Genomic DNA, 27774 nt, shown 5'->3' on the forward strand with positions numbered 1-27774 from the left:
TGAAAACATAGTATACAGTGAATGATAAAGATATGTTTATTGACATATCCATCAGTGCGGACTCCAATGCAGTTTAACCATGCAAATTATCCAAGACAAGAGTAGATCATAGTTCCAGTGCTTTTTTTTCTCTTTTTTTTTTTTAACTGAACAAAAAGTTACAAATAAAAAGACTGCGGAGGTATTCCATTATCCTTATGTCTCTTTCTTTATATACACTGTGGGGGCTTTGCATTAACGGGACACTACCATGGTAGAGAAACAACTTGTAATCGATAACAAGGACAATCGCCGACATCAATAAGCTCGCTTTACCCTCCTGAAATTTGTCGTAAGATATGAACCACGGGGATGTTGTTTTGACACAATCTCCATTGCAATGCGTCCATAAAGAGGTAATCTAATATATATCTTTTATATACTCAACCCAGAGAAAGTCTGTTCTGATAAAACCACAAGTAAGTGGCAAATTCTTAAAAAAAAAAAAAAAAATGATGGAAGAGTTAAGATTTGTCTTGTTTTGGAACAAAAAACAACAGATATGGCAGTAAAATCAATATCCGAACGTTAAGGCACTAGGTGGGCCAAATGCTACACCTGTTTAGTCTTCTACAAATAATTTACAGTCAAGTCAAACAGTGCAGTTTTACATTTGTTAACTTAATGTTTTCCTTTTGAACCATTTATCTATGAATCAATGTAAGGCAATACATTACAAAAAAAAAAAATACAAGAAAAAAAAATACAAGAAAAAAATATTACAGAGACAATGTACCAAATAAACGTAAAACAAATCCGTTAAGTTTTAGGACTCCTATACGCCATTACAATGGAATCTTCCTTATGGCTTGGAGCAATAAAAATAATTATAATAAAAATAATGCATAGATTTAAATGATGATCTTGCATGCTCCTCACTCAATACTCAAAAAAATCTAATACTCATGTCCTAATACGTTGTCCCAAACCTGATAACTTGACTTGCAGAGTGATAAGAATAAAGGCAAAAAGGCCAGAGACATTAGAAGAAGGCATCAGTCATTTTTTTTTTTTTTGTTTTTTTTGTTTTGCTTTTTTCTTAGCTGGAAACAAAAGTATGCTTACATTTAGCTTCGGTATCCATCAGGTGGGGGAAAGAGATTACTAAATAGATATTCATATTCCACCCCTGAGACACAACCTTTCACTGCAGATCTGCAATCCCTGTATGACAGTACCTTAAACTGAACACATACTTGAAGGAGTCCCAGCAAAACCCCCTTTTACCTTCCAGTTTCCATTGTAACTGTCATATAACGTGAAGCACTGAATGTCTACATGACTTGAGTCCTTCTCTCTCTCTGTTGTCCATCTTAAGACGAGTGTGCCATCCTCTGGTAGAAATGGAGAGCTGCAAGTGTGTGGAGCTGAATGATGATATGTTCTCTCAGATGAGGGTATCAGGCTTTTTTTTAAATGTCCATGATGCCTTGTGTCTGACATTTGTTGCAATGGTCCGGCGCTGGTTATTTAACGATATATATATAATTTGTAATGAATTTTTCTATGTAATACAGGTTTTCCGTTTTTTCTTTTTTTTGAGTAGGGAAAAGTTTTAGAGTCCAGAAAGAAATCCCAACGGTTCAGATGGTTAGCTGAAAGAAAGAAGAGAGACAGGTGTCCAGTGAAAGGCAGACAATATATTTACCTTGGTTAGTCACCCAGTCTAACACAAACAACAGAAAAGGTGGTTTAAAGACAGAGTTAACACATGTTCGACACATAATGTAAAAATCCTTAACGTGGACCATCCTATTAAGTTAGTTACCCAACAACACATTAGTGCCAATTAGAAAAATCCCAAGTGTCAGCTGGATAGAACCCAGGAGTCACACCAACCAACCAGGAAGTGTCTCTCGTGTTAGAAACACCCAGTAATGTAATTAATAATAAATAGACAAGTTTAAAGAAGTAGGGAAAATTCTAAAAAAAAAAAAAAAAAAAAAAAAAAAAAAAACGTCAACACTTTCTGAAGAAGTTCCTGTCAACAAGTGCTGGATGTTGTGTCTGCTGATTGGAGGCTGGACTGCGCTCTGCTACAACACAGGAGACAAACAGCAGGTCACGTGACTGACTTGATCTCGGTCCACATGATGGGATATTAAAATAATAAAAAAAAAAAAAGACTTCTGACTGCAACACACTCTGACTTACCGCCTGAAAAAACAGCTTTATACAGTTATTTCAACATTAATGTGTGGAAAAATATTTACATGCATACGTGCTTTGGAAAAAATGATTAGAAACGGTTTGAAAGTCCAGACATGAGGTCCAGATTGTCAAGTTACCTCAGCTTTGCCATATTGCTTTTAGGGTTCTTGCGGAAGGACTGGTTGGGTCCGGAGCGGGTGGACATAGAACGGGGCGAGGCTCTTGAAAATGTCGCCGGTGGAGTCTTAGGAATCTTCTTTCCGAGGTGGCCGATCCACTTCTTCTGCTCGTCTTGGGTCAGGGCCAGCAGGAGCATGTCCCGGGCAGAGGTCACGTCGTAGTTAACTGCAGGAGACGGCGGCAAGGTGTCGCAGGTTAAAAATAAAGGACGACCTCAAACCACGTTACGTGATCTTTGCGGTCACGGCACAACTCCAAGAATTAGTCTCGCTGTCAATTAATCAGAATACTTTCCATGTTTTTTTTTTCTTTACAGAAAATAATCCAAAAAAATGCCCATCGTTTGACTCGACCAGCAGCGCATAACTAAGACATTCTGTTCATCATCATAAAAATTACAATTCTTGGTATTTTGATTGAATAAATTAATCATGGTAAATTGAGTTAAGGGCGTGGCTGTATTTTAGTACGACTCCCTGAAAACATCTTCATCAAACCAAATGAACTGACTGAACTTTATATAACTCAGCACACAGAGTTATGAATACAAATCACCTTGGCAGGGATATAAATTACAGGTTCTCTTTCTGACTTTTAGCAGCAAAGTGGAGGGGATTTTCTATGAGTCGGCCATCATTTCGTTTACACAGACACATGTGTGATAATACGTGTTCATGCCAGTGGTTTCACGCTATTCCACTAATCGACAACGGGTGGTATCGAGAAGAGACACGCCACAATTTTGGCAACAAAAGCAGAAGACGACTGCTAGCTATTAAATACGGATGAAAACGTCATTTCAAATACTAAAAAACATCAGCTATATAGATATTTTATAAGGAACAAACTGAATTTAACACACAGACTTTACACAATGTCCTCTGCGTCCGTAACAGCCTCGACCACAACTACCAGGACGTTACCTTTGCAAGGAGCAATAACGTCCTCCTTTTTGTCGAGGTGGTCCTTGTGGCACTTCACGTGGCAGCGGCGACACTCCAGAGCCGGGGGCGGCTTGAAGACGTGCCACAGAGGCTTGGAGCAGGCCTCGCAGTTGGAAGGGAAGTGATACAGCGTGGGGATGAACTCGTGGCCTTTGTGTGGGAGACAGTTGGTCTTGTCGCCCTGAGGGACCGACTCCATGTCAGCCTCCTTCCTGCACTCTCCCTCGTTGGCATACAAGATCTAAATCGTCAGATGGGGGGGGGGCGCTTGTTAGAAACTTGAAATCGAGTCCAGACTGAAAGGAAAATCGAGAACAGGGTACAGTCTCCTACCTGGAATATCCTCGGAATCTCATCCACCTCAGCTCGGTACACGTCTCCTTGTGTAACTGGTCTCACGTGAAACAGTTTGCTGCACAAGAAAGGCACAAAATTAGAAGTTACATTACACAAAATCAGTTGTACATCTATGTTTACTCAATATTTTCAGGAAAATTTATTGCAGGTGCACACACACACACAAAAAAAACAACTGAATACTTACTCGATATCTAGTACCATTGAGGGGTTAGACTGCTCCTTATCCATCTCATCATTGTAGAACAGAATCTTCTTGCTGCTCACCACCACATACTGTAACGATGAAAACAAAGTAAGAGGAAGCCTGGTTTTCACCCTCGAAGGCCTTGTGGTATTCGTTGCGTCAGCACAACAAAGCTTAACAAAACGCAGGTGAGCGATTGGAAACACGCGACGCACCTGCTTTTTCCATCCGTATCGCTTGATGTTTGCACGATTAGGAATGGACAGCCAACCCTCCAGTCTGGATTCTGAAACGCAACACAGGTGCAAAAGAAAAAAAAAAAAAGTTCAAATCTGTACAATGAGTTGAAGAGACCGAGAGAGGGGCCATGCAGTGGTTAAACCCAAACTCAACTAGGGGGAGGGGAAAAAGAAAAAAACAAAAAGAAAAAGTCAAAGGTTGTAACTGTTTCTAAACACCAGATGAGCTCCTCAGGAAGTTTTGCCAGAGTTAACTTATGTAACTGTACTGGAGTAGGTGACACCAGATGGGTGCAGACATCCTATATGGCTGCTTCACGCTCCCATGCAGGAAGAGAATATTATGCATGATCACTTCCTTGCAGCATGTTAAGAGAGAGTGTAAGGTTTAATGTTAATCATTTCATATACGCTGTATTAGCTTTGCAGCAGGGATTCAATTAGTTCCATCACTTCTCACTTTTTACTTCATTTGGTGTTAAAATCATAAATGCAAGAGCATGCGGCTGAAACAACACAAGCTCAACGGGATCAGTGAACTAAAAGGGACTTCTGCTACTGAAAGTGAGGGAAGTCTTTGTGTTCAAATGAACGGTTCTTCTGGTGAACATGCCGACAAATACACAACAAGAGTGTTAAGGGAAGTGAAGTGCGCAGTAGTTTCTCAGTTTCGGGACACGTTTGAAAGGTGCTGAGAGGGATGCGGTAAACTCCTCACAGGGTGTTGTCAGTAAACTCTGCTCTGATTTGATAGATTTTTACAGTTGGGGGGGGTGGGGGTGGAGGGGGCTGGCCCGGTGACATTAAGCACATCAACCGCCAGCGTTGTCCTTTAATATCCCGTCGGGGTTACTCATTATCGGACGTCTTTTTTTTTTTTTGACCGTTTTCAAAAGGTCGCTTCCTCCCACACTCTTATCAGGCTTCTTTCAAAAGTGTTGTTGGGTTCTCCCTTCAGAGAGAGTCGTCACACCCAAAAGAACAATTCATAAAATCGGGAGGAAGAAAATGACAAAACACACAACAGCAGGCCGGGCAAGAAGAGCTCGTCCACTCGGTTACTCACAGAGGAAAAGGAATGGGAGTTACAAAGATAAGGAGAGCAAGGAGAACCGACTGGACATGAGGGAAATAGAGAGAGAATGATATGACCACAGACACCAGCATACGTGAAAACACATCTACAAGTCGGCACGTTTGTACAAATGTCAGAGCCTGTTTAGGAAAAAGATGCTGCATCAGATCGGCTTTATTAAAGATATAATTGGCTCACCTTTCTACTGCTTATTGTAGAAAACATAACGAATGTACATGAATTATTTAATCAATAATGTTCAATTATGATCCCTTTAAGCCATAAATTAAACCTGTAAAACTGTTACCTGAAGCAAATGGATCTATAAAAGTCCAAATCACAAACAGAAGACTTTCATTAACACAGTGAATCAAGATCTGTAACGATAGAAATCTTGAAAATGACATAACTGAACTGTGCTAAGTACATTCTGTACCCATTTAAACACAGATGTGATCATACCTGCGATATTGCTGTCCGTCTCGTCTGCTTGCAAGCTGGTCACGCTGGAGTTATCCATGCGCTGCTGCAAGTCGTTCAGCTTCTCCCGCAGCTGCTCTATGTCGCTCTCCTTGCTGTCCAGCTGCATCTGCAGCTCGTTGCGATACGTGCTCTCCTCTGCCAGTTGCTGTTCGCAAGGAAAGGGCGAGACAGACATTCAGGTAAAACATCGACAAATCTCATCAAACTGGACGGGAGAATGTCTTGACATGTCAAAACCCACCGCCTGCATCTCGCTCAGCTCCTTCTGGTATTTGATGGCCATGTGGTTAAACTTCTCCTTCTCCTGGTTAAGCTCCAGCTGGAGCTTCCGGTTCTCCTTTTCCTTCTTCCGCAGGTCGGCCGTGCTGCCCTTCTTCTTCTGGTCCAGCTTCATGTCTTTGCGGTTCATGATCTCCGCCAGCTTGTTCACCGCCTGCAGGTGGAGGAAGGCAGCACAGTTGGAAATAATCAATCACCGGTCTCCACGTATTTGGTAGGCACAGAATGAAATAACTTCTCATAATTTAAAAAAAAAAAAAAAAAAGCCAGCCCTTCACCTGAGTCTTCAGAGTGCGCTCTGTGTTGAGGACCTTCTCATAATTGGCCTTGACTGCATTTGCAATCTCTTCCTTCTGAGTTGCAAACTCTGAAAAGGAAAATAAAATGCACTTAGATTGTACAACAACGTAATAAATCAAAGTGACGCACAAGGATCAACAAAAGGATGGTACCTTCTTCCTGAGTACGGAGCTTCTCACTTAACTCGGTCTTCTCTTTACTGAGATTCTCCACATCTTTGGTCAGAGTTTTATTGGACTCCTCAAGCTGCACAGAAATGAAAGCATTGTTGAAATAGTTGCGAGTGAAACTCATCATGTAGTAATGCACCTCGCCGAAAAAACAATCTAATTGCTTACCCGTGCAATAGTGGCCTCCTTCTCCCCAATCTCCTGCTTATGTCTAGTCACCGCTTTCTTGTTCTCCTGGCTGAGCTCAAAGTACTGCTCCTCCTGGAGCGCCCGGGCAAGCTGCTCTGACTCAGCCTTGGTCACCGTCAGATCCAGCTGGGCTGATAAGGAGTCCCTTTGTCCAGGATAAAGAGAATTTGATAAGCTCACAGGAATCCTCGTCATTTTAATGTTGAATTTATTTCCATCCAACAACAACAAAGAACACAGGACAGAAATGTATTAGCTATTACTACGAGCAGCAAGAGCGCTGCATTTCTTACCTTTCACCGCACAGATCCTGCACTTTTTTATGAGCCTCTTGTACCTGCCGGTTCCTCTCCTCAATCTCCTCTTTTAGTTCCTTGACCTGAGTTTTGTAAAGCGTCTGGGGGAGGAAGGTTAAGCAGTTCAGCTGGTGGTTTTAGCACTGGACAAAGGCCGAGTTACCGGGTTGATATGATTTGTACTTACAGAAAAATACTGTTCGGCCTCAAGCTGGTCCTGAAGTTCCCTCATCTGTCCCTCGTTGCCTCTGTATTGTCTGGGAAAATACATAAAACCAAATATGTTAGGTAATTAATGTTCCTTTTTCCCCCATTTAATCCATGATTTTAGCCAATTTGACACAGGAAGAGCTTTCTACATCACTCAGCACATGCAGTAGAATGTGGTAGAATGAGCTGACCAGCAGATTAGCAGCAGAGTGGATGGAGTAAACCCTAATCCTGTGGTGTAAACACAGTCACAGAGCCGCTTTGGCACAGTCACACGCTAAGCTGGAATAATAGTGCTTATTCGAAATATAGCAGGCAATTGTTGGGCAATTTACACCTTGACTTCCAAAGAGAATTACTGGCCAGCGCAACAATAACAGAAAATTAAAACTCCTGGCCACGGTTAGATCCAGCTTGGTTCAGAGTAGAAACCTGGCACAGTGATGCAAGTATCCCATTTCTTAAATATCAGCATTTATTATCCAATCAATAACTCGTATTGTATTTATTTTATACACACTGTATTAGAGAAAGTAACACGATTAGCGGATGTAAAACAGATCAGCTGTCACGAGGGAAAAACAATCCATTTCGATTTTATAATCCTAACTCGGAAAGACGACTTACTTGGTCAGCTGTGCCAGCTGGAACTCCAATGAGCGTTTACTCTCTAGTGCCGTGTTGATCTCCTGCTTGAGCTGCTTCTCCGAACACCGAAGACGGTCCACGTCCTGCATGCGGCCCTTCAGGTCGCCCTGAGCAAGGACGCGCTTGCTTGACTCCTGCTCCACCTGTATCCTCAGACTCTTCACCTGAAGGAGGACGGCGCAAGACTTTTAGGAAAGTGCGAAGGGAATAACAACATCAGACTTGTCACATGTGCGAGCCGTCTGCTTACTTCATCCTCCAGCCTCTCCTTTTGCTTCATCAGCTGCTCCATTTTCTGCACAGACTGCTTGAGGTCAAACTCCAACATCGAGCACTGCTTCTCAACCTCCACTACCCGGCTCTCCGCTCTCATCCTCGCTCCGTTTTCTTCCGACATCTTCTGCTGAACAGCTGGAGAAGGACAGCGGCAGTGAAATGGTTAATCCCTCTGGCTACAGCCAAAATCAGAATATCAAGAGTTTGCGCAAGCTGTCGCAGCTCTCTTCAAAATCAATACACGGGAAGATGCTAGTTGTATCAAGATGCTCATTCACATTTAGTAGGCGTTTGTTTTACTAAACTTATGGAAACTACTGTTAACTGTATTTTTAAAGCCACAAACACAACGCTGTGTGGATGCATGACGTCATAAAGCACGGATTGAAAATGAGACGTATGTAAGAACTCAGAAAAGAATTAGATTTGTTTGTTAATCAGTAAAAAATGGATTACAATGGGCCTCAAAGATAAAGTAAATGGCTCAAATCCAGCCTCAGCTTCACCTGAGCAGATCAATCACTCAGTATCAAAGACTGCTTTTCAGTCCAGCTTTAATATGCAATGAGGAAATGCCTCAACATGCTCACTAGCTTACACTCCTTGAATTCCTCTCATCCAAACAGCACCTGGAGGTGACTTCAGATCAGATAGTGGGAAGGGAAGACGAAGCAGAGAGAGGGTGATGAGGTGAGGAAGAAGTTGACACAGAATAAAAGACGGAAAGGATCGCGCGCTCTGGCGCAGGACTGGCATACCGTTCATGGCAGCTGACTTGGCTTCTTCGATAGACTCGTATTTGTCAGTCAGCTGTGCCCGCGTCACCCTGTGCTCAGTCTGCTCCTGCTCCAGACGCTGCTGCAAGGTCTTCAGCTTGTAGTTCAGATCTATCTCAAGGTTGTTCTTTTCCTATACGGAGGCGGAAAACCAGACAAAATGAAGCCAACCAACCGTGTGTGTATGCATAAACACACAATTTCTGCATTACAGAAAGACTCATGCAGGGTAAATGCACTATTACATCTATTAGTACTATTTGTGCATACCTTTTCGAGGTTATTGCTTCTTTCCTGGGCTTGTTTGCGGTCTGATTCCACTTTGGAGAGGCTGAGCTTCAAGTTCTTGTTGTCCTCCTGCAGCCCTGCCATTCTCGCTGCAATACAAAAATAAATCCAAAATCACAAATAAAGTCTGAATCATGGGTGTTCACGATACGAATAGGCTGGCACTTCAGTTGCAATATCTGTTTGCGGTCATTCAGATAATTCAAAGTTTTCATATCCTTGCCTCTCGCCGAGCACGACTTCCTGAAAATGACGTTAATGTAATCACAGTTCCTTTTTTTGCTAATATCTAATATGATTTATAAAAGCTTGTTCCCACTGAAACATCAGAATGCTGTGGGTGCTGTAAGAGTTTGGGCATGACTTGTATCAGCGTGAGGAATTCTTTCTTTTAGGAGGAATTTGTGCAGCTGTCCGTAACGTGTAACCACAAACGGTGTGCTGTGTTGCTTTTCACCTAGATCTGTAGATCTTAGAAGATTCATACCGAGAGCAGATTTGGTATTTTTGGTATCATTTTGACGTGACAGACTTGTATGCGTAAGTGTGATTAATGCGTCACCTTGCAGCTCCCTGATCTCCTCCGAGCCCTGACTGTTGTTCCTCCGTTCTGAGTCCAGGGTGCTCTGAAGGAGCAGGAGCTCCTTTTCGAGCTGCGCCTTCTCCCCATCTACTGCTCGACTCCTCTCCTGCAGCTCACGGTTCAAACTTTCCAACTGGCTCATTGACTTTGCCACCTCCGTGTGGCTCTTCCTCAGTCTCGCAGCTGTATCAGACTCTGCGCGCAGCAAATCGTTGGCCTCTTCCAGCTGTCGGTCAAATACAAGGCAAAACATAGTTTAATCGTTGACCTCCACTACTGCAGACTGTGCACATGCATGTATAACGCATTTACCTGATTCTGCAACTGGACAATCTTGTCATTTGAGGCCTGTGAGTTCTGACTGATCTTCTTCATATCTTCAAGCTGTTCTCTCAAAGTTGACACTAGAAAGAAAAAAACAAGAAATATTTCTCAGGTTCCTGATTAAAACCTATTTTTGCAACACATACTTCACAGACGCATGCAAATATATGACAATACCATATTCAGTTTTCATCTTTCATATCAAATCAGTGGAGACGTCAGCGGGACATGTGCACAGTTAACTGTAATCAGCAGTTCGAGAAATGAAAATTACCCCTGGATACAAGATAATCAGTTAAGAACATAGTGCATGTCTCCATCAGATAAACACACACTGACGGGGGAGTGCACTGCCAGGCAACAAAACTATAGTCATACACCGACTGCATTTGCAGCCTCGACCGACAATTATAATCTAACTGCATGTGGCTAAATAATACATCATTATCTTCACCCTCATTCTCCAAATTGCGTCTCTTCTCTGCGTCCTGGTCAGCTTTTCTTTGGTACTCCGTGAATCTGTGCTGCTGCATGATCTTGTCCTTCTCCAGTAGAGACAGGCTGCCTTCTGCACTCTTCCTCAGGTTCGCCTGTCGCGAGAAACAACAGAGGAGCCGTGATGTAGAGGAAACCGATACTTATTCAAGCCACCAATGCTAAGATATGTTCTACCACAAAAATCTAAAAGCTGAAGATTGAGTTTAGGTGCGTGTGAGAGGAAAAGCATTTAACCTCTTCATCCAGCTCTTTCATGATCTTTTCGATCTTTGTGTTTGATGTCCTAGGAAGAACAGAGCGAGGAAAAGGGTTAATCACTTAATCACGGCAGAATGAAATCTCAGGTAGACTGCATCATGTTAAATTCTACAAATCAAAATCATGCAAAAATAAGTTACCTGTGGACCACATTTAAATATATATATCACTAGAAACTATATGGCTGAATCTGAATATAACCTCACAAAATGTAACACTTCTTCCCATATCTGTGCACTGCAGGAGTCTATTAGGCTGAAGAATTTGCATTACGTTTTAGTTTGACTAAGCAAGCAGCTGAACTTTATGTAAAAATAAATGATTTATTCCGTACCTGCATTTCTGTTCCAACTCATCCTTCAGCTGCATTTCACTGTGGAGCTGCTCCTCTAGTTGGAAGATCCGTTTCTGCAGGTTCTCCAGCTAAACAGACGCACGCCATCGGAATTTATCAGATTAGATGTAAAATTGGCAGATACTCTGAATCTCAAAGACTTTCTTCTCTGCGGCGGTCTTCTACTCACATGACTCTTCTCTTCTTTTGTGGAACTGCCGCGTTTGTCGCTGGTCTTTGTGGCGGTAAGGCTGCGCAAAAGGCTGGGGGGGAAAGGAAAAAAAAAAAAAAAAAAAAAAAGAACATTTCATTATGGACATCTAAACAAAAATTTAATTAAATTAAATCCTGGTGAAGAGTAAACCAACAGCCGCCACAAGTTCTTCAATAAATGGATATAAAACGTACATTTACTGGCGAAAGTAAAATGAGGTATTCAAACAATGTTCACTATGACAAATTGATTTCTACCATGAAAACAGTGCACTCTATTGATTGTGAAATTCTGAATAATGCGTCATGTCATAAATACGTCGCAGTAAAACTCATGTGAAATTATATGGATAATCCGGTGCTACAAGCGTGGAGCGGAGTTCGGCCGACTTACTGCTGACTGCTGTAATAGGTGAAGCCTACAAACGGGAGCTGGTTGCCCACAAAGGCCTTTGGAATGGGAAAGGTCTCCTCCTCTCCCCGATCCTCTTCGATGTCGTCGAAGTTACTGGTGTCAACGTCACTGCTCAGTTCAGGCACTACAGGGGCCGCCGCTGATTCATGGCGAGAAGAAAAACAGGACCAACAATTCAGTGCATATACAGCATGATACAACTTAAAGAGGTTTGTGAACATCCTCCCATCCTACAGAGTTTCTTCAGAAGGTCGTATCTGTTTTGAAACCGTCTTTAAAACAAGGGAAAGCAACCAGATAGCAGAGCTTGTCAGGCATCAAAACATCAGGGGTAGACAACACTAAAGTGCTGTCTTCATCCTCGTAAAGTATTAAATATAAAGCCACTAAAGAACTGACTACAGCCATCCACTTATAATCTCTCTCCACTCCAGTGTCAATCCCAGAGCATTAACGTTTGCATCGAGCTGCTTCCCCATTGTTGGCCTCAAAAAATGCTGCGCTGCCAATTATTGCCGCGAGCAGGAATCACGTTTGGACCTGGAAAGGATACTGAATGAATGGCTCGTCTGCAAGAATTTCCTGCGACTGTCTGTAGTAGGTCAAATGGAAAACATGATCGCTGCCTACATGATTGCAGAAACAGAGGACGGGCTGCCAAATCAAACAGGAGGTGTGAAAGCAGTAATCTCTAATCTGAACAGTGGAAATGTTCTTACTCTCTCTGATGTTATCCCACGTCCACTGGTCATTCTTGAAGAAAGGATGTCTCTTTATTTCATCTACACCGTTGCGGCCAAGTCGAACGTCTCTGTAGGAGTCGGGAAGACATGAGGTTTCATTGTTAATAGTTACGTTTTTTCTCCACCAGAAGAAGATATTTATTAAATAATCTGATGCTGAGAGGAACATTATCTATGCTATCATGTACATTTTTGCCCAGATTCTTTCCACCGAGTACCCCCCCCCCCCCCCCTGCACCTGCACACAATGCATGCCTAAACAAGGAAAAGGTCTTCAGATAAAGACCCTCTTCATAAACCAGTGCTTGGTCTGTCGCTATCTAACCTGTCAGTCAGGAAAGCACATATGAGATTCTTGGCATTGTTGGAGATGTCGCTGTCGTCGGGAAAGGTCAGGGCATTCTTGTGGTTCATAATTTTGCTGTAGGTCCCCACCAGTGAGTCAGCGTAGAAAGGAGTATCGCCTGTGCAGCGCAAAAGACAAAGCCAATGGTAAGTCACGTTTGCTAGAAATTCATTTTTCAGGAAACACTCATTTAATAAACACTCACCGACTAGCATTTCGTACAGGAACACTCCCACTGACCACCAGTCACACTCTCGGCCATAATAGCCGTCTCCTCCTTGGGATTTCAGTACCTCAGGCGAAATGTAGTCCGGAGTTCCCACTGCTGTGTCACATCGTACCATGCCGTCCTGAAGTGGGAAAACGATAAATAAATAAATAAATAAATCACAAGTGTTTCGTATTTATAGTAATACAAAAATATTATTATCAATCATTATGAAGTCATAACATTTCGCGTGTGATACCTTGTTCATTTTCATGCACGTCCCAAAGTCTGCGAGTTTTAAGTGGCCTGCTTTGTCTAGCAACATGTTATCAGGCTTCACATCCCTAGAGAGACAAACACATAGTTGCATGAGTACAAACACATCCGTATAAAATAAAATAAATAAGGCAAACCGGTAAACAAAGCACGTCTACTAAAATTCAAAAACTGTGTTGCAGTGGTCGCACTAAGCCAGTTAAGAGGTGAACGAATAGAAAAACAATACTCTCCGTGGCCAGAGAAGCTGCACCCGATTGCAGAAATAGCTCAGAAGTAATGAGCTATGAAGGGAGCTGGGAATTGAGGGAGAAGAATTTATGTTTTCATGAAATTTCCTTTCAATTGCCAGCGAGCTAACGGGAGAAAGTCTGAGCCACAACTGCCATGGTATGAATTTTCCACCACTGCACCTGTGTACAGAGCTCAGTGTGTAGGATCCCGTAATGAATTAAAATGATTACTATCACTTATTTGCTTAAAGGAAAAATATATTCCAGGACTGCTGTGAAAGACATTTATAACCCTGCTATTCCGAGGGATACGTCAGACTAACAGTCACCACTGTGGCACTGAGTAGGAACAACTTTAAAGGGAAGTTAAATTTCACGTAAGTCACTGCTAAATAAAACACAGATCTGATGACACTCTGATAACTCTTTCAAAGAACGTTTTGTAATGCAACAAAACACCAGTAGTTAGCAAACAGGAAATAAAGCCTTAAAGATCATCACATGTTGAACAAATAAAGCATCCTGCTTTTTGTTTTTTGTTTTTTCCAGCAGCCGATTCAAAAGGCAGACCTGTGAATGAAGCCCATGGAGTGGATTCCATCCAGAGCCAACACCACCTCAGCTGTGTAAAAGCGGGCCCACTTCTCCGGGACGTCAAAGTTGCTCATCAAATTAACCAAGTCGCCACCAGGCATGTATTCCATCACCATGTAGAGGTAGCGGTCATCTTGGAAAGCGTAAAAAAGCTAGAAAAGGGGCGAGAAACCACGACAAAATTATCAGTCAAATGTAAACAAATCATTTCAGACGTGCACAGGAGGCTGGGTTAATGTGCACGTTGTCTGCGCATGTAACATATAGTAAGCAGCGGATTTTAAACGCCGATTGTTCACATCATACCTGCACCACCCATGGGCTGTTGGCAAAAGCCATGATGTCCCTCTCCTCCCAGAAGAAAGCAGAATCCGACCTCTTGATCATCTCGAACTTGCTCAGCAGCTTCATGGCATATACTTTGCATGTGGCTTTGTGTCTTACCTAAAAAAGATGACCAAGTCACAATCAGACCTGTGCACACTTCACAGGCTTAAGTTATTTTAGAGCAATTGTTGTAATGCATTAAAAAAAAAAACATTCTTACCAACTGCACCTCTCCAAATGCTCCCCTCCCGATAACTTTAACCACCTCATAGTCTTCTGCTTTCATCCGCAGATCACGGATTTTACTAATGGTTTCTTTGTCTGGAGAAAAACAAGCAATGGTGAGTGGTTAATGGTAGCTATGCACAAAAGCTGTCTGCAGTTAGATGTTGTATTGACCATTAAGAGAAGGCCATCTAGTTTATACAGAGAGGTATATGTGAGAGCTTGCAGAATATGGTTTCTATTTTGTAGTTACTTGTTATTACAATACAGCCACTAGCGGCTGCATACTGCAGAGGTTACTTTCAAAGGAACAACCCGTTGGTTGGCAAACAAACCAGTAAAAGCCGACAGCTTTGCTACACAGCTGAGAGATACAGTTTAGGGAAAGTTTGTTGCTTACTGAGAGCTGGCCTCTCCCTGATGTAATAATTCTCGCTCCCCAAGGGGAGATAGTATCCACTATTCAGCCAAATTTGGTCATAGTCGTACTAGGGGGATAATTTTCAATTCACATGGGTCATAACTGGCACGGGAACGCATGGAAAAGGGGGGGTGTGGGGGCATCCGAGTTCAAGTGAGCTAAAAATAAACAGAAAGTCCTAAGCTATTAGAATAAGAACATTTGTGAGTCACTTCCACTTTAAGCGTGGGTTCCCAAGATCACAATCCCTGCTTGCAAAAAATCCCAGACGACCGTGAAGATGTGCAAACTATGTTGAGAAACGGCATAGATTTTATACGCGCGTGAGGAGAGGGTTCTTTTCAGTAGGTCGCAGCGTACAGTATATACAGTAGAGCAATCAGCTGATTTGATTCTGGTGCAAAGCACAATGCGTGGAGATGATTCAGAGTAAAGAGCCCTTCAGGCAGCGCAAGCTAGTGAGGACCAGTGTCCCCGTAGATATCTAGTCCATATCCATGAGTGCTTTACAAAAAAATACATGACCAAGAGTAATTGAGGAGATGGCTAATGGCAGTTTTTGCCCCAGGGTTTACAGCAACCTGGGGTGATTATTCAAATATAATACACTAAATGTGCAATCTGTGCATTGTAAAATAAAATAACAGTGATTTCCCCATAAAAGCCACCACTATCCAGATCAATGCCTCATGTGAACATACCACATAGCTGTAACAGAAGATAGAGGGACAGTGAGAATTTGTTTTAGAAGTTTACTTTGGTTTGCATGTTTCTGGTTAAATTATATGTACGTGTATGTATATGCAACTCAGGAAATTGAAGACACATATACACCCAACGTTACGACACCGAAGCCCAACCCCCACCTCAGACACTGCTGGCTTTAGAAGAACAAGCCCTGGAATAAACACTGTAACATGATAGCTGCTATTTCCTAGAAATGTAATTGCAGAGAATTGGCCAGTTACAGTAGATCTGTTAAGGACAGACAGAAAGAGATTTAGGATCATGGCGATCACAGCTTCGGGTTGATATTTTGCGGTTTGCCCACTCTGAGGGCAAAACGGAAAAGAGGAGCCGACCTTGAGAGGCATCATGTGGGTCACCATCCATTTATGAAAGCCCCTTTTGTTGGGGACACTGGGCAGACGCCTATTGTGTCCGAGCCCACATAGAGGCAGTGACCCAAAAACAGCCTTCGTTTCTGAGCCTAGGCTTACAGCTGTATGTAACAGGGGGGGGGGGCTGTAAATCAAATGGTTGAAGTGATGGAGATACCAATGGAGGAGGGAGGAGACCTTAAGGGGGGGAAAGTATGATGTGAGGTACTTACATCTATTCAAAAAGTTGTCAATGCTCTTGTTTTTCCGCAGGGCGGGGAAGTCCAGGTCGTATACCAGAGCATCCAAGCCATCCTGATGGAAGGAGGAGAAGGGTTAACAAGCAGGAACACCAAATTATCCAACAATATCACCACAGCATGGGAAAAGCAGCATCCTAAGATTACTGGACATATCAACCTACATATAAAAAACCACGTAGAAAGCAATGGTTGCCTGATTGAACATCAGCAAACAATGGGTTTCCTTCTCTGAGATGCTTTGCTTATCTTATCTTTATTACAGCTGCCTTCTGTTTGTATTAGTGTGTTTATCTTTCTGCCTTTAGCCTTGTCTTCAGCAAGTGAAATGTGGCTCACTAGGGTGGAGATTAGACGACAGACTCGGCCGCTTCTTTACCTTCAAATACACTTTTATTACTTTCACGGTATTCCGTACCAGTATCTGTCTGAACTCACAAGCAGACAGTATATCTCAATACACTTCTGGCTGCCTCAGTCTTCTGTCACATCATCCATAAACAATAATGACCCATTGCCGTTGGAAGCCTGGGACATCCTCCCATGACACTGTCTCGAGTGTTTAAGTGTGCGTCACTCTTTGAAACTGAAAGTGTGATTTCAAGCACTCATTTGTTTCGTCAAGAGGCTGCCACCTCACTTTCTCTGAGCAAGACCGTTGTCAAGAAGAACAGAAGAGATAGTCATGTCCAAGGCCGTGAGTTAACTATGGGTCAGAAACGCAGCCACGAAGCTTAAAAAAACCTTGAAGTCAATAAGCAAATGTGGACAGTGCGATAACAGGGAGTATTTTCATAGTTCTGAAAGTTTGGTACCACACAATTGCCTTAAATCAGCGTGTCCAGTAGACACATTTCCCACCCTGGTCAAACATTTCTAATAAAAGTAGCTGTAGAAATTACATCATGTCTTATGACCGGCTAAGGCAAACTAAGGGCAGTGATGCAAGACCCACTGAATTTACAGAAGCTACTCCTGTGTCAACAGTTGTGCCCCTTTCTCAGTATCCCGCACATCACAACTTAAATAGTGTCATCTCTGTTAACTGTAAAAACAAGGCTGAGAACGAGAAAAACAGACGTTCAATCCACCGCCATCCTTTTGAATTGTGTGTGTGAGCTTGAAATTCCAAGAGCTGTAAACATACATCGGAGCTAACCTGCCTCACGCTAGGCAGGAGTATAAGTGCCACTGGCAGGGTTTAATCTAATCTTCCATAATCCAGAATGGCTGAAACGAGACAGGCACAAACGCTTTGGACACACGTACTGCTGTGCAGAGCCTCCAACAGGTGTGAGCCAGATGTTGAAAATGGGCCTCTTGCGACAGTGTCACAGGTCAGCTAGCCTACAGTTCCCTTCTTCGAAAGGTCAGAGGTACATGTTAGAGCTGAGCTGCTCTTAAAATGCATTAAAAGTTGTTGACGTAAGAGTCATCATCTCTGAACTCGGTATCATAGCAACAATCTTTCTATTTAGTGTTGTAAATTATATTGTGTTACTGACACATTTCTTTTTAGGGCTCTGAGCCTAGCGTTGATGACACATGATGAATCAGCAGCTCAGACGAGGCAAGGAATCCTCTTAGACAACTCTGCTGCTTCTACTCAACAGTAGAGGTCAGGGCCATACCCCACTGTGTGAGACGTGAGAAAAGAAAATGCCCTGCAGGATGGGTGGAAACAGAGACAAGGAAAAAACACAACATGAGGTGGAGAACAGTTGGTGAGAAGACTAAAAACAGCGCGGGCATTTATTGGGACAGAGCGCTGGAAATTAACGAGTGGGAAGGTCGTGATTAACACAGAGCCATCATCTGCTCATCTTAAAAAAAAAAAAAAAAAAAGACTCCAGGAGCCGACAGTATTTACACAAGACAGACCATTGGCTGGGAGAAAAGGGGTCCTTGTTGGCCGTACAGCCTACACTGGAAAAAGAAAACGCCGAAGAACCGAGTCCTTCAGGACCCTAATCACAAGGCTCTGTGCTCAGCAATGCACGTTTGCATAACTTCCTGCCGCAGAGAACTCTGGACAGCCACAGTAACATTCCTTAACAGGACCGTACACGTCAGAGAGCTATTTTAGGTATGTGGCCAAACAAGTTCTCAACAAAAAGTGAAGGAAGGGAGCGGGAAAAAAAAAATAAAAAAAAAATCCATCCCAAGTACAGAGTCACAGAGTGAAGTCTTATTTTCAATCAGCTCTGTGTTTAAACACTGTGACGGAAAAGGCGGAAGGATTGGAGGGCTGGTCCATGTGGAGCTGGCTAGGCCAATCGGAGAACAAATGAAGGAAAAAACAAAGAAAAGACAGAGTCTATGACAGCCATGCTGAGGCACTTCTATTCACAGAGCAACTAGAACTACCTCCACCAACAGAGTCAAGCTGCAGTTTACATCCATGTCTATCCAGACTTGTTTTATTTATGAAATATGGACTTATATTAATCAAAAGTATTACATATATGGACATTACTACTATACTGACATGAATGATTCCAATAAATACTGACATAGAGAGCTTCATTACATGGTACAACAACAATCACCTGAAGCTCAACATCCTGTTAAGGCTCTGATCCAGATGGAAGAAGCGAAGCTCCAATTTAGTCAGAAATGCCACACGCAATCTTTATTTATGACCGAAAACATGTTTTGTAAGGTCACAATGACCCCGATCTTCGACCACCGAAGACAAATCCATTTTTCCTGCCAAATTTTTTAATAAAATCCCCCAAGGCCTTCCAGAGAAACCATGTTCATAAGAATGGGAAATAATTTAAGAAGCAAAATGCACAAGGAGTAACAGTGAAGAGCACAGGCCCCGTGAGCAGCGACATCTTCCAGGTTAAATTTCAGCATCTGCATCTCTGTTGTGGTGTCACCTGTCCTCATACAAAGAGGGACTATGGCAAGGTTTAGGTGTAGCTGTAAAACATGTTTGATGATTTATATTTGACACTCAAGCAAAACTGACATAAAGCCTAATATTTGCCTAATATTTTGCAGTACTGCGCACTGATATGCTGCACTACCGACAATGATCTCACAGATGCACTATATTTACACTGTAAAGTATAATAAGCATTGTGTTTCTACGCGTAGACAAATGTCTGTCGTCTCAAGCCACAGAGGACAAGCCATCACATCAAACAGTTGCAAGAGGCATGTTGGTGCGCTGTATATTTAGCTGCAATGAGATGAGTCTTCATTGTTTATTCTGCATTTTTTAAACTGCTACACACACAGAGAACAACGTTATCAAATTCAACACATCACTAGGGAAAGAAAGACGGATTCGCGATCAGTGACCAAACAACATCTGGGTCAGTTTTGTTTGAGCTATCAAACGACCATAATGGGGGAGAACGCAGCGCTAACATGGGCCGTTCTTAAACTCAGCTGCAGGCTACACCAACAACAACGGGGGCTGATGGAACGGGATAACTGACAAAGCTTTTTCTGAACCACTAATTCGGAGAAATTTCCCAAGATAAGCACTTCTGCCACACGTGCAATTCCGAAGTTTTCCAAAGGGTTCAAGTGGGTTCAAAATGTTCTAGTAGCGCAGATAGACGTGAATGCATCTGGGGTCTCAATTCTAAATGTGACACTAAAGAGTTTGTGAGAGCTGGAAAAGGATATCCTGCAATCGTATTCATCAGAAAGTGCATGGTGTATTCAGAACGAAAGCGCAACTGGACTTGTTTGAGTTTTCTTGAAGATGTTTCACCGCACATCCATGCGGCAAGTGGAAGTAAACCCATGCATATGATGTCCACAGTGTGCCTTAGCAATGGGAGGTAGCAGTCCACAGGCTATGTTTCATTATGTGGCAGTCTTGGGAAAAATTGCAAAGAAAACAAACCAGAGCGTGCAAGGCTCCCTGTTATCTTATTTCTGCTGATGCTGCTCTAGCCCGAAGGCGGCACTGAATAATAATATGAAAGAAAAAAAAAAACGTCTCATCACCATATTAATGAAATGTGGTAGTTATGTAAAAAAAATAAAAAATGTATAGTTATTAAAAAAAAAAAAAAAGAAACACTAAGCCAGTGGTTGACATTACATATGGTAATTATTTCTTCTATCCCTTAAGCTTTAGGGGGGAGAAATCCACACAACACACAAGCTCTTTTCCAGACATTAAAGTCTGAGTTAAAATTTCCATGAGAGACTCAGCCACATCATCCCTTTCTGCATGCCAGCACAAGGCATGTGGACTGGCCTAAGTCGAGCCCTACTTCTCACTTCCTTTTTTGCCACCTCGTCAAGACAATATGCTTTCCACATGTGCGCCATTGTGCACACTGCCATTCAGGTCGCCATGCAAATAAAGGCAGTTCCCCTGCAGGCTGTGCCCATGTAAACACAAATGTGATCATACAAACCAATGAAGCCATTCAAAGCATGAAATACCACATTGTTTCCTGCCTGCTTACTCTCAGTTATGGTAGTCAGAGACAAATGAATATCTACATTCAACAATTTGGAATACTTTGAAACGCACCAGTGACACTTTCACCTGCTTATTTATTTATGTATGTATTTATTTATTTATTTTTAACCAACCACTTTGTCCAAACTATTTATGCACACTCCTGTTGTAGATAATATCTACTGACAGGAAATCCCACTTACCTAGAAAGACCGCATATCTACCAGCTCTACTGGATAAATGGCAGTGACAGTGAAGCCAGGGGTGGCAAACCAGGGGCATTCCATTTTCTTATGAGGTCCCAGTGAGCGGGAATCACTGTCACAAATGCTTTCATGTGAAAATATAATTGAGTTATTGCAACAGTGGAGACCGCTCACGTGTTTCCACTGACCAGGCTCTGGGATTCTCAAGCAAAACTCTTAGCTTCCCTGCGCGCACTTCCCAGGATTTTTATACTTCAACCCAACAAATAAGCATTTTACTAAACAGCAGTTCAGTCCACTTCAACCATCTTCAGTGAAAGAATTGGTGGCAGAGCCCTCTATAAATAGGACAAACTCACTGGGAGTTTAGTCCTTTGCAAAAAATAAAAAATAAATAAATAAATAAAAGTTCAACAGATGAATACAAAAGAAAAAACATTCCATTATTAAAAGAGTGGATCATTTTAGTATGCATTCCTGCACATAATCAGTTCAGTTGAGGGAATGCAGAGCTACAAATAGCTCGGCCAATTGTTGTTCCTATAACTGAATAGCTGAGGAGAGCAGTTTACAACTGACAGCCCTGAGTCTGTCTAACAATAGAGATGGATCAAATGCTGGCTTATAACCTTTAGCGCAAAGATATGTTTTTCAAACTGCGATCATGCAATTCATCATTAAAAGCATATTATACTACATATAGTTTGCACAAATTCTGTGTATTTTTCAAAGCACCAAGAGTTATTTTACTACTTTAGTGGCAGCCTAGTGAATGTAGCAGAGGATCCACACCCATGAATGTTTTGTCTTTTTTTTTTTTTTTTTACATTATCCTCCTTGGTGCATTCAAGGAAGTTGAAATTACCTGGATGACCATCTGACTAAAAGGACTGAGTAACAGGATTAATATTAGACATTTGCTGACATTTTTTATTATATTCTATAAATATAAGCCTTTGACTCAGCATTAAAAGTCATACTGCTGAACATTTTATTTTTGTTAAGTAAAGAGCAATCATAAAACAGATGGTGAGTGGACTCTTCCTGCCATAACATTAAAAAACAATGGCTGCCTAAAACCCTATTGTGTGTTTTATTCGATGGTCACAACTAGTATTAGTTGAACGCAAACAGTACAAAGTGCTCAACGTAACCAGCTAAAGCACAGAAAACCTGTAACATGGGTTATACGTCAGGTAAAAAGTACCGGGACCAGTGTGAAAACTTATTTACTCAACAATTACATCCACAATCAAAATTCCCTGACACGCCTACATGCTTATTGAGAATACCTGAGAGCCCGTACATAAATGTCCCTCTGTGCAACTCTGTCAGTAAATATAGAACCACGCAAACTACAGCGGCATTATCAGCGCAAACAACACCTTAAAGGTAAGGTTTGTCCACTAAAAGGCAAAGGTCGCTGGGACATGGGCGAGCATGCTACATAGGTAAACATGCATTTGCTGTAGTCCGCCTGTTACTCAGGTTGAGCCTCAATAGAAGAAGGAAGAGACAACGTCTACAGACTCGGGGCTGAGTTCTGATTTAACTGCAAACAAGGAGGTGACGAAAAAAAACATTCAACACAAGTATTGCCATAGGGTCTTTGTTGTTAACCACAATTGGTACGTTATAAGGCCTAGGTATTAATAAGCGCTGATGTTGTGGGATGAAATCTAATTTGAGAGGCAGGTTCTGGCAGGCGTTAACCTACAAATATGATTACCAACACGTTCAGACGCTTTCATTTAATACAGATGCGTCTGTACCCTGGCTCACAGAAGTGGTACTTTATTTAAGCGAGATAATTACGACTGACCACAAAACTGCTTTTTTCTTTTTTTTTCCCTCTCTTAGTGACCTACATGAACTGAACTACCGGCTGATTTGAACAATTTCAGCGTCGACTCACATCCTAAATCACTTCAAAGTAAGAGCATCCACCCAAAACATGTACATGCAGCACTCAATCACCGTCTACCAATCTGGTTTATTGGCATTGCTGTTTCCTGTAATTACTCTTATTACAGATTTAAAGTCCAAATAACAGATGAAAGAGGGATCAAACGGAGACGCAAGCGCACACCAAGTATCAAATAAGAACAACGACTATGCCAGGAAGCCCTTTGAGTATCTCAAATAGAAGCGAAGGCAGCGCAAAACAAGTTGTAACGTATCGAATCAACCATTAATTTACCAGATGATTAACAGACTTTACCACTTTGAGACCAAAAGCAGCTCTACTCGATATTTCCACAGGTAGACAAACAAGCCACTTCCTGTGCGCAGGATCAATTTAGAATAAATTATTTGGTAAGCTTAATTGAAAAAGAGTCTGTTAGCAACCGATGAAGGTTACTGAACTGCTATTTCTTCCCAGCACCAATCAATCAGAGAGCGGCCGCTAAAGATTGTTTGACCGTCTTTAGTCATGCCCTGCAAGAATGTACATAATACTGCTCGATCCCAACACCCAGTTATCGCTGGCGCACACTTGTCTTGTGTTCTGCATGAAATTATCGCTGTGTTTAATTCTCAGGATGCAGACCAGTAAATTATCCAAAAAATGTTTTTAAAAATTGCCCCAAAATCAACAACGCTGATATATTCGTTTAATTGCCCAACCCTAATATGGACAATGCTCCGAGACCCTTAATGGCACTGAGCTTTCACATCACAATGTCAGGAATTCTGTCTGTTCAGATTGGCTCTTTAGAAGCCCATCTAGAGCACAATGATTGGGGAGGGGGCAGGCCATCCAGATAAGGCACTCTTCACTCCAAGCGGGATTTATTTAGAGGGTGAAGATAAGGGCAACTGGGTAGGAAAACAGCGAGTAGATACGCAATCCCTGAATGGTAAGGTACGGGCCAAATGTCACCATCGCACAACACAGACCGAGCCTGTACAGGGGGAAAAAGCATTTTCAGCGCTTTACTTCAGACAGAAAGCAATCCCAGGTACAGAAGCACGGCCTGTAAAAGGCTTGTATTGTGCATTCTGATGGAACCTATTACTCATAGCCAAGCATGTTGGCTGCTTTATGAGTTAAATGTCCTGATTCACAGGCCTCAGAAACATGAGTCTTCAGTCCACATAATTTTGGTTTATGGGTAGAGAGCAGAGCCCACACCCAGCTACCTCAGAGCTGCCTGCTTGGTCTCAACTCACTCCAGACATGTAGAATGGCTTTTGGGACATACAGGGAACTCCAGGCCAGTCAAAGACAAGAGGTTATTTGATTAGCATGGAATTTTATTAAGCTGTGGGTGGAGTTGCATGGTGGCAGAGAGAGCCTCGGCAAAAGGCCTCCATTCATTGATCAGGGGAGATTGCAGAGAGGGGGGGGGGGGGGGAAGACAAACAACACCCTTGTGTGTGCGGCTGCTAGAAGGAGCAGTCCCCGCAGCTTTTTTTGCCATTAAAAATGTGGAGCGCATACTCTTCTAGGTGAGTTCAATAAACTCTTTCTGCAACATGATGGGAGGTCACAGATAATAAGCAAGTTTTCTTTTGGAAAAGACAGCAATCTGCAGCAGCCTGTACACAAACACTCCAAGCAGGGTGTGTGGGTGGAGTTTTAAGGCAAGCCCCCTTTCCAAACCATACAGTCTCCTTATGTTCCCTTGCCTAGTAAATCAATCCACCACCTCACACATCCAGTATCACGCAATCAAGATGCTGTACAGGAATTATTAAATTAATGAGTATATGTCCAGAACACCTGAGTGACTCACAATGAAGTGGAGGACCCGAGGCAAAAACTGCAAACACAAAATTACGCTACCAGGTTCAGTCCGCGAAAAATCAGGGCAGTGTTTTTTTTTTTTTTTCACCCAATTACCCACAATAATGTTGGTTTAATCGCACCAGATATCCGAGCCCAAACTGCCCTCCGTGAGTCACTGCGAGCCAAATCCTTATGAAAACACCCGCTGCCCCCGTCATCCACACTGAAATGTTCCTGATATCAACAAACTCTTGACACAACAACACCCCCCCCCCCCCCCCCCCTTGCTTGGCATCCACTCCACGGTGAGTCAGTTCCAGAGACTGCTGCTCGCAATAAAGCCCAATGAAGGTGTTGCTGGAGGGTTTAGCACGTGGCAGCAGCAGCAGCAGCAGCAGCAGCCGCCTCCTTTCCCTCAGACAGAGGAGAGAGTCACTTTGTGAGTTGTCACCCGTAGACAGGAAGCAGTCAGGGTAAACTCCAGTCAACAGGTGTACTGATGCAGCTGGAGGCCTGCAGGTTACGACAGGCTTGCAGGAGGCCTGTCGCTTAACGTGGAGGTTCGATGAGTAAATCTAGACAAAACAGCACAGCTAACCGCTCGGTTTCTAACAGCATGAACTGCACACTGAAGGCAACACAAATAATAAGCTGTTTGCACAGGGTGGGTGGAATTAAATATCAACCAGTTGTTTAACTTACCCTTACCCACACATATTTTTTAAAAGTGTGCCTGTCTCTGGTGGAAAGCACGATAGACATCTGTTATCTTAGCTTTAATTACTCCTTTACTACTTGCAGAATACCTCAATTAAATATCACCACACTCTTGGCTGTAACAGTTTCATTTGTATGTGCATGTGGGAAAAGAGGTTTCAAACTGCTTACTGTTTTCTTTCTGCAAATCCTCACTTTATTCACGATTGTGCACGGGGGTTTGAACCTTAAGCGTGTGAGCCAAACTGGCCTGTGTTCGCGTCAGTGTCAGCATTTCTCTTCGCTGATAATTGAGACGAACTGTCGGTCTCGGAAAGAATTTCTGCTCCAAGGAGTAGACTGACCCCGAATGGCTGACTCGCTACTTTAGCTAACGTAGCCAGCTAGCGAGCTACAAACTTACCAGTAGACAATCCGTGTTAACTTCTGACTTTGGGTCCTTCAGCATGGCATCGATTTTTTCAAACCGAGCCTCCATACTTTCCCGGGTAGACATTTTTGCTGCCAAATTTCAGTCCCGACGTTTGGGGTTATGAACAAAAACAGCTCACTGACGAGGCAGAAGGCTGGCTAGCTAGCTTTAGCAGCAAGCGGTAGCTAGCTAGCCAAATGTTCCTTTCTTTCGTGTGAACTTTACACCGCACTTCAAAGAAAATACATCGTTCTCCTCGAGCTCTGACAGACAACGGAGGCTTTAAGGTGGCACCGAGCATGCAAAAGCCACATTTTCGGAAGCCGAACGACTGTTTTTCCCCGTTAGGACTGGCAAACAACTTCAGTGGTGAAGACAAATGCGGCAACAGATTAGACAGCCTCCGTGGGATGCCACTGAGGATAAGGGCTTAAAAAATGTTGGTGCATCCAAAACAAAAGGCAATTAAAACGCAACTGCAGTGTCTCTTAGAGAAGCAGGAGTTTGATTGAAGGCTAGTCCAGGCCCGTTCCCATATCCGTGCCAACCCCTTGCAGAAAACGACAAACGAATCTGACAGCTCAAAAGTAGAAGTGGTGGGAAAAAAAACTTCTGCTTCTTCCAAATTTCGATGAGTTTAAACGCCGAGTCTTTACAACGTTTAACGGCAGTCCTTCCGGTGCATCCCGTGCACTGTCACTGACTGTCGGCTGTTTCCCATCCAAAGTGCTTTATCTCTCAGGCTGGATGTGTATAAACCGGGTTTTGATGTGTGTTAGTCTTCGGAAAACAATCGCAGACGATGCCCGATTTTCTCCCACAGCCTGGCCAACATGTCCGCCTTCCTGTTCAAACACCCCGGAGAAGCTACTTCAAAATGTCAAGTACTGCGCATGTGCAGTGCCGAGACGCAATTCAAAGAGTTCACAGGCTCGTTGAAGGCAACACGTTGCTGCTCCCAAACGTTACAAGGTAAACTCGTTTAAAAATCAAAGGGAGAAAATAATTTACATTATAAATTTATTATTATTATTATTATTTGTAATAGAAATAATCAATATGTTCCTGGTCCTGTATTGTGATCAAATTGAATAGACATATTTTATATTCTATGCAAATTATGTTGGCTTGGATTATCAAATGTCTGTTAATTAACATGTATATATTTTATAAATACCTGCTCCTATGAGGTCATTTTAACTCAACGTGGCTCCTTTAATGTCTATAAAAGTCTACAAGAACAAATGTGTTTTAGAAATATTTGTTTTTAGTTAATAAAACGTTACTCTGCAAGTTACAGACCTCTACCACAACACCTCCCCGTTTATTTGTGTTGCTCACTTAAAAATAAGAAATAAACTTTTCACAAATGCTATTAGTCTACCTAACAATTTCCTGCTACACATCACATATATATATATTACTATTATAAATAAGTAATAGTTTATCTCTAATGCAACTTGTTTATTTCTAAAAATCTCCCGACAGAGGGCGCTGTTCCACAACAATTGCTGGAGCGCTCGTTTGATTTCAGGAACTTGAGTCAGGCCTATGATCTTGACTTTTATGGTGCGCACGGAAATGAAGTGTTCACTCGCTGAGCTCACACTTCCTCAACCTGGAGAGCGACACTGAGTTTTTTACTCATATTAGTCTATGTCGGCTGTCGTTGCCGCGCAGGCAGAGCGATGTGCGTCCTGGACGGTGGAATGAACGCACCGACTCTGTGTTACTGCCAACAGAGGGACACCGTTGGACGTGAAAACCCATTTATGGAGGCAGGCTTTAGAAACAGGGTCAGCTTTATTCGATTATGTATGCAC

General features: G+C 42.5%; 1 protein-coding gene across 2 annotated transcripts; it reads right to left on the reverse strand.

The window, feature by feature from the left end:
- Nucleotides 1-18: 18 nt before the first annotated feature.
- rock1 (Rho-associated, coiled-coil containing protein kinase 1) lies at nucleotides 19-26845 on the reverse strand. Of its 2 annotated transcripts, none has more exons than XM_084546818.1 (33): nucleotides 25943-26845; nucleotides 16419-16500; nucleotides 14660-14760; nucleotides 14419-14556; nucleotides 14089-14264; nucleotides 13269-13353; nucleotides 13007-13151; nucleotides 12781-12919; nucleotides 12432-12523; nucleotides 11692-11851; nucleotides 11275-11347; nucleotides 11085-11173; nucleotides 10727-10775; nucleotides 10449-10584; nucleotides 9983-10074; nucleotides 9650-9896; nucleotides 9070-9176; nucleotides 8782-8932; nucleotides 7998-8158; nucleotides 7727-7911; nucleotides 7077-7146; nucleotides 6887-6990; nucleotides 6573-6738; nucleotides 6387-6480; nucleotides 6213-6301; nucleotides 5897-6088; nucleotides 5635-5800; nucleotides 4074-4144; nucleotides 3859-3947; nucleotides 3648-3726; nucleotides 3294-3555; nucleotides 2328-2535; nucleotides 19-2075 (listed from the first exon to the last, which is right to left on the reverse strand). In XM_084546818.1, the coding sequence occupies exons 1-33, from the start codon at nucleotides 26033-26035 to the stop codon at nucleotides 2024-2026; spliced, it is 4143 nt and encodes a 1380-aa protein (XP_084402944.1). In that variant the 5' UTR covers nucleotides 26036-26845; the 3' UTR covers nucleotides 19-2023. The 2 variants fall into 2 exon arrangements, with proteins under 2 accessions (XP_084402944.1, XP_084402945.1); XM_084546819.1 differs by having other exon boundaries at nucleotides 19-1634; nucleotides 25943-26844.
- Between the last annotated feature and the right edge of the window lie 929 nt (nucleotides 26846-27774).

The sequence above is a fragment of the Chelon labrosus genome (genome assembly GCF_963514085.1).
Source record: "Chelon labrosus genome assembly, chromosome: 6".
Lineage (NCBI taxonomy): Eukaryota > Metazoa > Chordata > Actinopteri > Mugiliformes > Mugilidae > Chelon > Chelon labrosus.

Excerpts from the sequence above, each read along its gene's own strand:
- rock1 (XM_084546818.1), bottom strand. The coding sequence starts at position 26,035 with ATGTCTACCCGGGAAAGTATGGAGGCTCGGTTTGAAAAAATCGATGCC. Across the intron at positions 8,933-9,069 it reads GAAGCAATAACCTCGAAAAG|GAAAAGAACAACCTTGAGAT; the intron begins GTATGCACAAAT and ends GCCTCCGTATAG. Across the intron at positions 6,481-6,572 it reads AGGAGGCCACTATTGCACGG|CTTGAGGAGTCCAATAAAAC; the intron begins GTAAGCAATTAG and ends ATTTCTGTGCAG.